Source organism: Dendropsophus ebraccatus, chromosome 13 (genome assembly GCF_027789765.1).
Source record: "Dendropsophus ebraccatus isolate aDenEbr1 chromosome 13, aDenEbr1.pat, whole genome shotgun sequence".
Classification (NCBI taxonomy): domain Eukaryota; kingdom Metazoa; phylum Chordata; class Amphibia; order Anura; family Hylidae; genus Dendropsophus; species Dendropsophus ebraccatus.
The window spans coordinates 3150507-3164233 of NC_091466.1; the positions used below are offsets into that span (position 1 = coordinate 3150507).

The 13727-nt window shown below is 57.8% G+C and overlaps 1 protein-coding gene across 3 annotated transcripts in view; it reads right to left on the reverse strand.

Annotated features, from left to right (window-relative positions):
• Positions 1 to 3355: 3355 nt before the first annotated feature.
• The window catches only part of THBS3 (thrombospondin 3), a 48483-nt gene continuing 38111 nt past the window's right edge, over positions 3356 to 13727 (reverse strand). For 2 of the 3 annotated variants that reach the window (XM_069949716.1, XM_069949715.1), the window contains exons 18-23: positions 13226 to 13404; positions 13068 to 13116; positions 12792 to 12988; positions 12451 to 12623; positions 4582 to 4721; positions 3356 to 3731 (exon numbers count right to left, since the gene is read on the reverse strand). In XM_069949716.1, coding sequence (XP_069805817.1) covers positions 3673 to 3731; positions 4582 to 4721; positions 12451 to 12623; positions 12792 to 12988; positions 13068 to 13116; positions 13226 to 13404 — 797 coding nt within the window. In that variant the 3' untranslated portion in view covers positions 3356 to 3672. Of the gene's footprint in view, positions 3732 to 4581; positions 4722 to 12450; positions 12624 to 12791; positions 12989 to 13067; positions 13117 to 13225; positions 13405 to 13727 lie in introns of those variants that run through there. The other variant, XM_069949718.1, reaches the window with a different exon arrangement.

Below are 13727 nucleotides of genomic sequence, written 5' to 3' on the forward strand. Positions count from 1 at the left end.
GCAGTATGGGCAGACCCCATAGCCCTGTGATGCCGCCTGTAGTATGGGCGGACCCCATAGCTGTGATGGCCCCTGCAGTATGGGCGGACCCCATAGCTGTGATGGCCCCTGCAGTATGGGCAGACCCTATAGCCCTGTGATGTCCCCTGCGGTATGGGCGGACCCCATAGCCCTGTGATGTCCCCTGCGGTATGGGCGGACCCCATAGCCCTGTGATGTCCCCTGCGGTATGGGCGGACCCCATAGCCCTGTGATGTCCCCTGCGGTATGGGCGGACCCCATAGCCCTGTGATGTCCCCTGCGGTATGGGCGGACCCCATAGCCCTGTGATGTCCCCTGCGGTATGGGCGGACCCCATAGCCCTGTGATGTCCCCTGCGGTATGGGCGGACCCCATAGCCCTGTGATGTCCCCTGCGGTATGGGCGGACCCCATAGCCCTGTGATGTCCCCTGCGGTATGCGCGGACCCCATAGCCCTGTGATGTCCCCTGCGGTATGGGCGGACCCCATAGCCCTGTGATTGCAGTATGGGCAGATCCCATAGCCCTGTGATGTCCCCTGCGGTATGGGCGGACCCCATAGCTGTGATGGCCCCTGTAGTATGGGCGGACCCCATAGCCCTGTGATGTCCCCTGCGGTATGGGCGGACATGTGTGGTGTGAGGTGCGGCTTTCATGGACCAGACCAGGGGTGGATTAACTTTACCATAGGCCCCGGGCTGTTCACCAGTTCTGGGCCCCCACACCCCACTGTAACTATGGCAGCACTAGCCTGGTGTTGATAGTACAGGATAGATAATGTCATGATGCCTTCATTTGTTCTAAATCGTGTTAAAAAAGCAGCAGTTTTTTGCAAATCATGGCACAACTGTATCCAGGAGACAATACACCACTGAAAGTATGTTTGTTTGGGTGGCCATGGGGCCCCTGGAGCTCAGGGCCCCGGCCTGCCGCCCGAAACTGACCCATTATAATCTGCTATTATAATCCACATGATGCCAGGACTCCAGCAGTACACTGCCCCTGCCATCTTGTCTTCTTCCCATAGTATATCCTGGTGCCATCTCCCCAGGTAAGTGACGCATCCAGTCCCCCACATGATGGTGACCGGGACCTATATACATATACTGATATCCCTGTGTACCTATCCCAGGCCATCCTCTCTCTCTCTATACATACATCCATACTATATATATATATATATATATATATATACATAGACATATATATATACACACACACACACACACACAGCTCTCCCTGTGTACCCACACCAGGCCATGGACTCAGGCTATCCTCCAGTTGCTCACATAGACCAGCAGAATTTTTGCTTTTTTGTGTTTATTTTTCCAGAGAATATGAATGATAACGCAATCTCCCCAACCCCCCCCCCCCCTTCATGGTTAGTGGTCAGGTGACACCAGGTACGCCATGGTTAGTGGTCGGGTGACGCCAGGTACGCCCTGGTTAGTGGTCGGGTGACACCAGGTACGCCATGGTTAGTGGTCGGGTGACGCCAGGTACGCCCTGGTTAGTGGTCGGGTGATGCCAGCTAAGCCCTGGTTAGTGGTCGGGTGACGCCAGCTACACCATGGTTAGTGGTCGGGTGACACCAGCTACGCCATGGTTAGTGGTCAGGTGACACTAGGTACGCCATGGTTAGTGGTCGGGTGATGCCAGCTACGCCCTGGTTAGTGGTCGGGTGATGCCAGCTACGCCCTGGTTAGTGGTCGGGTGACGCCAGGTATGCCCTGGTTAGTGGTCGGGTGATGCCAGCTACGCCCTGGTTAGTGGTCGGGTGATGCCAGCTACGCCCTGGTTAGTGGTCGGGTGACGCCAGGTATGCCCTGGTTAGTGGTCGGGTGATGACAGCTACGCCCTGGTTAGTGGTCGGGTGACACCAGCTACTCCCTGGTTAGTGGTCGGGTGACGCCAGGTACGCCATGGTTAGTGGTCGAGTGACGCCAGGTACGCCCTGGTTAGTGGTCGGCCATTTATTGGCACTGTTTTCTCTTTTTACATCATAATGACAACCAAACCATCCCAATGTCCCTGATCAGTAGTTGTAGTTCCCATCCCCCAGTTCCCGTGTATTTCCCCTGTAACATCAGTAACAGCCTGAAATCTTTTGTGGTAGTTGTGGATGAGGCTCTTTATGTTCCCATTCTTCTTGGTTCCTGTATATTCCTGGCCTGTCCTGCATGAGCTGGGCTGAGATCTCCCCAGAGTGGCTCAATGTCTCTGCCCTCTTTGGGCCGCCCCCCCCCCCTCCCCCCCCCCCCGTCCCTGCCCTCTTTGGCCGCCCCCCCCGTCTCTGCCCTCTTTGGCCGCCGCCCCTCCGTCTCTACCCTCTTTGGCCGCCGCCCCCCGTCTCTGCCCTCTTTGGCCGCCGCCCCTCCGTCTCTACCCTCTTTGGCCGCCGCCCCCCGTCTCTGCCCTCTTTGGCCGCCGCCCCTCCGTCTCTACCCTCTTTGGCCGCCGCCCCCCGTCTCTGCCCTCTTTGGCCGCCGCCCCCCCCCCCCGTCTCTGCCCTCTTTGGCCACCGCCCCTCCGTCTCTACCCTCTTTGGCCGCCCCCCCCCCCCGTCTCTGCCCTCTTTGGCCACCGCCCCTCCGTCTCTACCCTCTTTGGCCGCCCCCCCCCCTCCCGTCTCTACCCTCTTTGGCCGCCGCCCCCCGTCTCTGCCCTCTTTGGCCGCCGCCCCCCCCCCGTCTCTGCCCTCTTTGGCCACCGCCCCTCCGTCTCTACCCTCTTTGCCCCCCCCCCCCCTCCGTCTCTACCCTCTTTGGCCGCCCCCCCCCCCTCCCGTCTCTGCCCTCTTTGGCCGCCGCCCCTCCGTGTCTACCCTCTTTGGCCGCCCGCCCCCCGTCTCTGCCCTCTGTGGCTGCCGCCCCTCCGTCTCTGTGCCTACAACAGAACAAAGTGATGGTTCTGGAGTGGCCATCTCAGTCTCCTGACCTCAGTATCATTGAGCCACTCTGGGGAAATCTCAGCTCATGCAGGACAGACCAGGAATATACAGGAACCAAGAAAAATAGGCGGCTTTATCATCTGAGAACATACAGAGCCTCATCCACAACTACCACAAAAGACTTCAAACTGTCATTATGATGTAAAAAGAGAAGACACAGTAGTGTGACAATAAATAGTGTTACCCGACCACTAATCATGAGGGGGAGAAAGATTGTGTTATCAGTCACATTCACTGAAATATATATATATACATATATATATACATATATATATATATATATTATATATATATATATACACACACACACACACATACACACTCATATTACCGGGCAGCGGCAGCAGGATGGACCTCCAAACACCACACACAAAACCAACACAAAAAAAAAAAAACTCAAAAACTTTATGAGCTGTTGGCTGCGGAGTTGGATGGCGGGAGGTGGCGCCACCTGCAGGCAGGTTCTAGTCTTATGTCCATAGAACGTCTCCCTCCAGCAGGACCGGTCGTTGTGGCACCCGCACTAGCAGCGTGGAGACCACCAGCAATATTGGTCTTCCCATAAAGATGTATAATGAGGTGGTCTCCCCCAAATGGGGGATGGAGGCACCACTTGTCTCCATACATAGAGGGTCCTGAGCCCCCGGGCATTGTCACCACAGACTGTGGCACAGCAGTGGGCTGGAAGAACGGGCGCCAGGGTTATTCCCGCCCCTCCAGGAGAATCCGTCTGTACGGCTCAAAGTCCTCGGGAATGGTGTCTGCCAGGAGAGAAAAGTGCCAGTCCAGTGATTCCACAGCGATCAAAGCATGCCCACACCTATTCCCCAACCAAGGCATGCCCACACCCCTGTCCCCAACCAAGGCGTGCCCACACCCCTGTTCCAACAGCAACCAAGAAATGCCCTTAATACCATCCACACCCAAGGCATGCCCACACCCCTCTCACCAACGAAGGCATGCCCACACCTGTCCCCAACCAAGGCATGCCTGCACCCTTCCCCAACCAAGGCATGCCCACACCCCTCTCACCAACGAAGGCATGTCCACACCAGTCCCCAACCAAATCATGCTCGCACCTGTCCCCAACCAAGGCATGTCCCCAACCAAGGCATGCCCGCACCCGTCCCCAACCAAGGCATGCCGGCACCAGTCCCCAACCAAATCATGCTCGCACCTGTCCCCAACCAAGGCATGTCCCCAACCAAGGCATGCCCGCACCCGTCCCCAACCAAGGCATGCTCGCACCCGTCCCCAACCAAGGCATGCCCGCACCCGTCCCCAACCAAGGCATGCCCGCACCCGTCCCCAACCAAGGCATGCCCGCACCCGTCCCCAACCAAGGCATGCCCGCACCCGTCCCCAACCAAGGCATGCCCACACCCCTGTCCCAAACCAAGGCATGCCCACCCCCTGTCCCAAACCAAGGCATGCCCGCACCCCTCTCCCCAACCAAGGCATGCCCACACCCCTGTCCCAAACCAAGGCATGCCCACACCCCTCTCCCAAACCAAGGCACCCAACACTTACCACTCTCTTACCCCATCTTTACACCCTCATCTGTCACTTGATCAGCTATACCCCCGACTCCCCCCACAGGCTCACACTCACCATTACACCTGTATTGCAGGTTGGACCAGATGATATTTTCTTGAGAGAAGCAGAAGGCTCCGAGTCGTCCTCCGCGCATGGTAGAGTCTATGACCACTCCGGAGTCCGCCACCAGGTCCACCCCCTCATATAGCTTCACCCTACAGGGAGAGGGAGGTATGAGGCACCAGGCAGATCTATTCACACTGACCGCAGCTGTATACCTCTATATATCTCATCTGTATATTATACATCTCCTGTATAGCTGTATATTATACATCAGCTGTATATTATACATCTCGTGTACAGCTGTATATTATACATCTCGTGTACAGCTGTATATTATACATCTCCTGTATAGCTGTATATTATACATCTCCTGTATATTCTATATCTCCTGTATAGCTGTATATTCTATATCTTCTGAATATTCTATATCTCCTGTATAGCTGTATATTCTATATCTCCTGTATAGCTGTATATTATATATCTTCTGAATATTCTATATCTCCTGTATATTCTATATCTCCTGTATAGCTGTATATTATATATATTCTGAATATTCTATATCTCCTGTATATTCTATATCTCCTGTATAGCTGTATATTCTATATCTTCTGTATAGCTGTATATTATATAATATACAGCTATACAGGAGATATAGAATATACAGAAGATATAGAATATACAGGAGATATATAATATACAGCTGTACTGGAGATATAGAATATACAGCTATACAGGAGATATATAATATACACGAGATATACACTCACCGGCCACTTTATTAGGTACACCTGTCCAACTGCACGTTACCACTTAATTTCTAATCAGCCAATCACATGGCGGCAACTCAGTGCATTTAGGCATGTAGACATGGTCAAGACAATCTCCTGCAGTTCAAACCGAGCATCAGTATGGGGAAGAAAGGTGATTTGAGGCCTTTGAACGTGGCATGGTTGTTGGTACCAGAAGGGCTGGTCTGAGTATTTCAGAAACTGCTGATCTACTGGGATTTTCGCGCACAACCATCTCTAGGGTTTACAGAGAATGGTCCGAAAAAGAAAAAACATCCAGTGAGCGGCCGTTCTGTGGGCGGAAATGCCTTGTTGATGCCAGAGGCCAGAGGAGAATGGGCAGACTGGTTCCAGCTGATAGAAAGGCAACAGTGACTCAAATAGCCAACCGTTACAACCAAGGTAGGAGAAGAGCATCTCTGAGCGCACAGTACGGCCAACTCTGAGGCAGATGGGCTACAGCAGCAGAAGACCACACCGGGGGCCACTCCGCTCAGCTAAGAACAGGAAACTGAGGCTACAATTTGCACAAGCTCATCGAAATTGGACAGTAGAAGATTGGAAAAACGTTGCCTGGTCTGATGAGTCTCGATTTGTGCTGCGACATTCGGATGGTAGGGTCAGAATTTGGCGTCAACAACATGAAAGCATGGATCCATCCTGCCTTGTATCAGCGGTTCAGGCTGGTGGTGGTGGTGTCATGGTGTGGGGAATATTTTCTTGGCACTCTTTGGGCCCCTTGGTACCAATTGAGCATCGTTGCAACGCCACAGCCTACCTGAGTATTGTTGCTGACCATGTCCATCCCTTTATGACCACAATGGACCCAACATCTGATGGCGACTTTCAGCAGGATAATGCGCCATGTCATAAAGCTAGAATCGTCTCAGACTGGTTTCTTGAACATGACAATGAGGTCACTGTACTCCAATGGCCTCCACAGTCACCAGATCTCAATCCAATAGAGCATCTTTGGGATGTGGTGGAACGGGAGATTGGCATCATGGATGTGCAGCCGACAAATCTGCGGCAACTGTGTGATGTCATCATGTCACTATGGACCAAAATCTCTGAGGAAGCTTCCAGCATCTTGTTGTATCTATGCCAGGAAGAATTGGGGCAGTTCTGAAGGCAAAAGGGGGTCCAACCCGTTACTAGCATGGTGTACCTAATAAAGTGGCCGCTGAGTGTATAATATACAGCTATACAGGAGATATACAATATACAGCTATACAGGAGATATACAATATACAGCTATACAGGAGATATAGATCTCCTGTATAGCTGTCTATTCTATACGTCTCCTGTATAGCTGTCTATTCTATACGTCTCCTGTATAGCTGTCTATTCTATACGTCTCCTGTATAGCTGTCTATTCTATACGTCTCCTGTATAGCTGTCTATTCTATACGTCTCCTGTATAGCTGTCTATTCTATACGTCTCCTGTATAGCTGTCTATTCTATACGTCTCCTGTATAGCTGTCTATTCTATACGTCTCCTGTACAGCTGTCTATTCTATACGTCTCCTGTACAGCTGTCTATTCTATACGTCTCCTGTACAGCTGTATATTATATATGTCTCCTGTATATTCTATATGTCTCCTGTATATTCTATATGTCTCCTGTATATTACGTGACCTCTCCCATGTGATCTGTCCTACGTGACCTCTCCCATGTGATCTGTCCTACGTGACCTCTGCCGTGTGATCTGTCCTACGTGACCTCTCCCGTGTGATCTGTCCTACGTGACCTCTCCCGTGTGATCTGTCCTACGTGACCTCTCCCGTGTGATCTGTCCTACGTGACCTCTCCCGTGTAATCTGTCCTACGTGACCTCTCCCGTGTAATCTGTCCTACGTGACCTCTCCCGTGTAATCTGTCCTACGTGACCTCTCCCGTGTGATCTGTCCTACGTGACCTCTCCCGTGTGATCTGTCCTACGTGACCTCTCCCATGTGATCTGTCCTACGTGACCTCTCCCGTGTGATCTGTCCTACGTGACCTCTCCCGTGTGATCTGTCCTACGTGACCTCTCCCGTGTGATCTGTCCTACGTGACCTCTGCCGTGTGATCTGTCCTACATGACCTCTGCCGTGTGATCTGTCCTACGTGACCTCTCCCATGTGATCTGTCCTACGTGACCTCTCCCGTGTGATCTGTCCTACGTGACCTCTCCTATGTGATCTGTCCTACGTGACCTCTCCCGTGTGATCTGTCCTACGTGACCTCTCCCGTGTGATCTGTCCTACATGACCTCTGCCGTGTGATCTGTCCTACGTGACCTCTCCCATGTCACGGTAGTGCCGTCTCACAGGCGATGACCTCATAGCTGGCAGGGAGGAGGCGGAGGGGCACGGGGTCACCATCCCGTTCCCAGGGGCGGCCATTGTTGTGCAGTTTTCCATATAAATGGCGGGCGGCCCAGCATTCCTGACAGGGATTGTGTTGCCGCTGTGATGGCCACAATGAGCTGGCGGCTGCTGACATCATCGTTTTAATACACAGGAGGAGGGGGAGTCTGCCCATCGGTGGTCGGAGCCCCTCTCATCCCGGGGCGGGGAGATTAACACTACAATGGCTGAAGAGTGTAAGCTCCATGTGTACAGGGGGGGGGAGACGTCTCCACCTGCAGGGACCCCCACAGTGCTGATGGAGCCACCCCGACATCCCCACAGTGCTGAGAGAGCCCCCCCGACACCCCCACAGTGCTGAGAGAGCCCCCCCGACATCCCCACAGTGCTGAGAGAGCCCCCCCGACATCCCCACAGTGCTGAGAGAGCCCCCCCGACACCCCCACAGTGCTGACGGAGCCACCCCGACATCCCCACAGTGCTGAGAGAGCCCCCCGACACCCCCACAGTGCTGAGAGAGCCCCCCCGACACCCCCACAGTGCTGACAGAGCCCCCCCGACACCCCCACAGTGCTGACAGAGCCCCCCCGACACCCCCACAGTGCTGACGGAGCCACCCCGACATCCCCACAGTGCTGAGAGAGCCCCCCGACACCCCCACAGTGCTGAGAGAGCCCCCCCGACACCCCCACAGTGCTGACAGAGCCCCCCCGACACCCCCACAGTGCTGACAGAGCCCCCCCGACACCCCCACAGTGCTGACAGAGCCCCCCGACACCCCCACAGTGCTGACAGAGCCCCCCCGACACCCCCACAGTGCTGACAGAGCCCCCCCCACACACACACACAGTGCTGAGAGAGCCCCCCCGACACCCCCACAGTGCTGACAGAGCCCCCCCCACACACACACACACACAGTGCTGAGAGAGCCCCCCCGACACCCCCACAGTGCTGACAGAGCCCCCCCGACACCCCCACAGTGCTGACAGAGCCCCCCCGACACCCCCACACTGCTGACAGAGCCCCCCCCACACACACACACAGTGCTGAGAGAGCCCCCCCGACACCCCCACAGTGCTGACAGAGCCCCCCCACACACACACAGTGCTGACAGAGCCCCCCCACACACACACAGTGCTGAGAGAGCCCCCCCGACACCCCCACAGTGCTGACAGAGCCCCCCCACACACACACACAGTGCTGAGAGAGCCCCCCCGACACCCCCACAGTGCTGACAGAGCCCCCCCCCCGACACCCCCACAGTGCTGACAGAGCCCCCCCCCACACACACACACAGTGCTGAGAGAGCCCCCCCCGACACCCCCACAGTGCTGACAGAGCCCCCCCACACACACACACTGCTGACAGAGCCCCCACACACCCCCACAGTGCTGACAGAGCCCCCCACACACACACACAGTGCTGACAGAGCCCCCCCCACACACACACACAGTGCTGAGAGCCCCCCCGACATCCCCACAGTGCTGACAGAGCCCCCACACACACAGTGCTGACAGAGCCCCCACACACACACACTGCTGAGAGAGCCCCCACACACACACACTGCTGACAGAGCCCCCCCACACACACAGTGCTGACAGAGCCCCCACACACACACACTGCTGACAGAGCCCCCCCACACACACACAGTGCTGACAGAGCCCCCACACACACACACTGCTGAGAGAGCCCCCACACACACACAGTGCTGACAGAGCCCCCACACACACAGTGCTGACAGAGCCCCCACACACACACACTGCTGAGAGAGCCCCCACACACACACAGTGCTGACAGAGCCCCCCCACACACACAGTGCTGAGAGCCCCCACACACACACAGTGCTGACAGAGCCCCCCCACACACACAGTGCTGACAGAGCCCCCACACACACACACTGCTGAGAGAGCCCACACACACACACAGTGCTGAGAGAGCCCCCCCGACACCCCCACAGTGCTGACAGAGCCCCCCCACACACACACACTGCTGACAGAGCCCCCCACACACACACAGTGCTGACAGAGCCCCCACACACCCCCACAGTGCTGACAGAGCCCCCCACACACACACAGTGCTGACAGAGCCCCCCCCACACACACACACACAGTGCTGAGAGCCCCCCCGACATCCCCACAGTGCTGACAGAGCCCCCACACACACAGTGCTGACAGAGCCCCCACACACACACACTGCTGAGAGAGCCCCCACACACACAGTGCTGACAGAGCCCCCCCACACACACAGTGCTGACAGAGCCCCCACACACACACACTGCTGACAGAGCCCCCCCACACACACACAGTGCTGACAGAGCCCCCACACACACACACTGCTGACAGAGCCCCCCCACACACACACAGTGCTGACAGAGCCCCCACACACACACACTGCTGAGAGAGCCCCCACACACACACAGTGCTGACAGAGCCCCCACACACACACACTGCTGAGAGAGCCCCCACACACACACAGTGCTGACAGAGCCCCCCCACACACACAGTGCTGACAGAGCCCCCCCCCACACACACACACTGCTGACAGAGCCCCCCCCCACACACACACACTGCTGACAGAGCCCCCCCACACACACACACACACTGCTGACAGAGCCCCCCCGACATCCCCACAGTGCTGAGAGCCCCCCCACACACACACACAGTGCTGACAGAGCCCCCCCACACACACACACACAGTGCTGACAGAGCCCCCCCACACACACACTGCTGACAGAGCCCCCCCCCCCCCCCACACACACACAGTGCTGACAGAGCCCCCCCCCCGCACCCCCACAGTGCTGACAGAGCCCCCCTCCCACAGTGCTGATGGAGCCCCCCCCAGTGCTGTCGGACCCCCAACACCCCCACAGTGCTGACAGAGCCCCCCCCACAGTGCTGACAGACCCCCCCCCGGACACCCACACAGTGCTGATGGACCCCCCCCCCCCAACACCCCCACAGTGCTGACAGAGCCCCCCCACAGTGCCGACAGAGCCCCCCCCCACTGCTGATGGACCCCCCCGACACCCCCACAGTGCTGAGTAAGCAAACCCTCTCCCCGACACCCCCACAGTGCTGATGAAGCCCCCCCGACACCCGCACAGTGCTGTGTGAGCAACCCCTCCCCTCAACACCCCCACAGTGCTGACGAAGCCCCCCCTGACACCCCCACAGTGCTGAGAGAGCCCCCAACACCCCCACAGTGCTGAGTGAGCAAACCCCCCCTCCCCCGACACCCCAAAGTGCCGACGGACCCCCTCCCCTCAACACCCCCACACAGTGCTGACGCCTACCTGACCTGATGTAGCCCACCTGGGGCCGGTGTATAGCCTGACCTGATGTAGCCCACCTGGGGCCGGTGTATAGCCTGACCTGATGTAGCCCACCTGGGGCCGGTGTATAGCCTGACCTGATGTAGCCCACCTGGGGCCGGTGTACAGCCTGACCTGATGTAGCCCACCTGGGGCCGGTGTACAGCCTGACCTGATGTAGCCCACCTGGGGCCGGTGTATAGCCTGACCTGATGTAGCCCACCTGGGGCCGGTGTATAGCCTGACCTGATGTAGCCCACCTGGGGCCGGTGTACAGCCTGACCTGATGTAGCCCCCCTGGGGCCGGTGTACAGCCTGACCTGATGTAGCCCACCTGGGGCCGGTGTACAGCCTGACCTGATGTAGCCCCCCTGGGGCCGGTGTACAGCCTGACCTGATGTAGCCCACCTGGGGCCGGTGTATAGCCTGACCTGATGTAGCCCACCTGGGGCCGGTGTATAGCCTGACCTGATGTAGCCCACCTGGGGCCGGTGTATAGCCTGACCTGATGTAGCCCCCCCTGGGGCCGGTGTATAGCCTGACCTGATGTAGCCCACCTGGGGCCGGTGTATAGCCTGACCTGATGTAGCCCACCTGGGGCCGGTGTATAGCCTGACCTGATGTAGCCCACCTGGGGCCGGTGTATAGCCTGACCTGATGTAGCCCACCTGGGGCCGGTGTATAGCCTGACCTGATGTAGCCCACCTGGGGCCGGTGTATAGCCTGACCTGATGTAGCCCACCTGGGGCCGGTGTATAGCCTGACCTGATGTAGCCCACCTGGGGCCGGTGTATAGCCTGACCTGATGTAGCCCCCCTGGGGCCGGTGTACAGCCTGACCTGATGTAGCCCACCTGGGGCCGGTGTACAGCCTGACCTGATGTAGCCCACCTGGGGCCGGTGTATAGCCTGACCTGATGTAGCCCCCCTGGGGCCGGTGTATAGCCTGACCTGATGTAGCCCACCTGGGCCGGTGTATAGCCTGACCTGATGTAGCCCACCTGGGGCCGGTGTATAGCCTGACCTGATGTAGCCCACCTGGGGCCGGTGTATAGCCTGACCTGATGTAGCCCACCTGGGGCCGGTGTATAGCCTGACCTGATGTAGCCCCCCTGGGGCCGGTGTATAGCCTGACCTGATGTAGCCCACCTGGGGCCGGTGTATAGCCTGACCTGATGTAGCCCCCCTGGGGCCGGTGTATAGCCTGACCTGATGTAGCCCACCTGGGGCCGGTGTATAGCCTGACCTGATGTAGCCCCCCTGGGGCCGGTGTATAGCCTGACCTGATGTAGCCCACCTGGGGCCGGTGTATAGCCTGACCTGATGTAGCCCACCTGGGGCCGGTGTACAGCCTGACCTGATGTAGCCCACCTGGGGCCGGTGTATAGCCTGACCTGATGTAGCCCACCTGGGGCCGGTGTATAGCCTGACCTGATGTAGCCCACCTGGGGCCGGTGCATGAGCTGCCAGCGGTACGAGGTCTTATCCTTCCAGCCGACGTTGCGGGGGTCCTTCCACAGGAGGCGCACCTGGTCTGGCGTGTTCCCCGTGTGCCACAGGGCGTTGCGCATGTATTCCCCGGGTCCGGTCTTTGACTTTACGGCCTGGAGAGGGAGAAGCCAAGAACCAAACCCAGAAAATAAGTAATAAAGTCCCAACCAAAGCCGGCCAGCACGAGTATGGAGCCCACCCCCACTGCCTCGAGCTGTGTGTGGCCCGGGGGGCTATGTCCATGTAGGTGGGGTATGTAGGGACATGAGATACCCCCTCACCTTCAGCTGCAGGCCTGGCTCCGCCACAGCTCGGAACGGTGTCGCCTGCCAGTACGTCTGCTCCGTCTGCTTCCACATGACAACATAGAAACTGGCGCTGTCCTGGTAGCTGAAGATGAAGCCGGCATAGTCGTCATCCGTCACCGTGTTCACATGGAACGTCCCCTCAAAATCCACACCATTGAAGGCCGTGTAGCCTGCAGAAAGCCCCGGAGTAAGGTGGGCGGGATCAGTGCTGTGACTATGGGGGGTGGGTGTATGGCATGTGCCCCTTACCTACTGCCAGGCCCGGATCACTGTTCATGGTCTGCACCACCTCCATGCCCTGCCGCAAAGACACAACAACTCAGCACAGTATTGGCAATGGGGGTCCTGGGATCAGTTCTGGGCCCCCTGGGGGCAGGATGGATGGGGGTAAGGAGGCGGCACATTACCTGGTTGAGCACCACCCAGTTGGGGTCTATTTGGGCGTCTCCCTCTGGGTCCAGGATGACAGTCTGATAGGCCCTGAAGTCGGTGAGGGTCACCTCTGCGCTCTCCGGGCAGACATCATAGGAGTCGGCAACAGAGTCATTATCAAAGTCCACCTCACATACATCTCCGATGCCGTCCCCTGCAGGGACACAGCCATGGTTACCGCCACACCGGGCACACCACCCGCCCTCCTAGCACCGCCCACGCAGGGACACAGCCATGGTTACCGCCACACCGGGCACACCACCCGCCCTCCTAGCACCGCCCACGCAGGGACACAGCCATGGTTACCGCCACACCGGGCACACCACCCGCCCTCCTAGCACCGCCCACGCAGGGACACAGCCATGGTTACCGCCACACCGGGCACACCACCCGCCCTCCTAGCACCGCCCACGCAGGGACACAGCCATGGTTACCGCCACACCGGGCACACCACCCGCCCTCCTAGCACCGCCCACG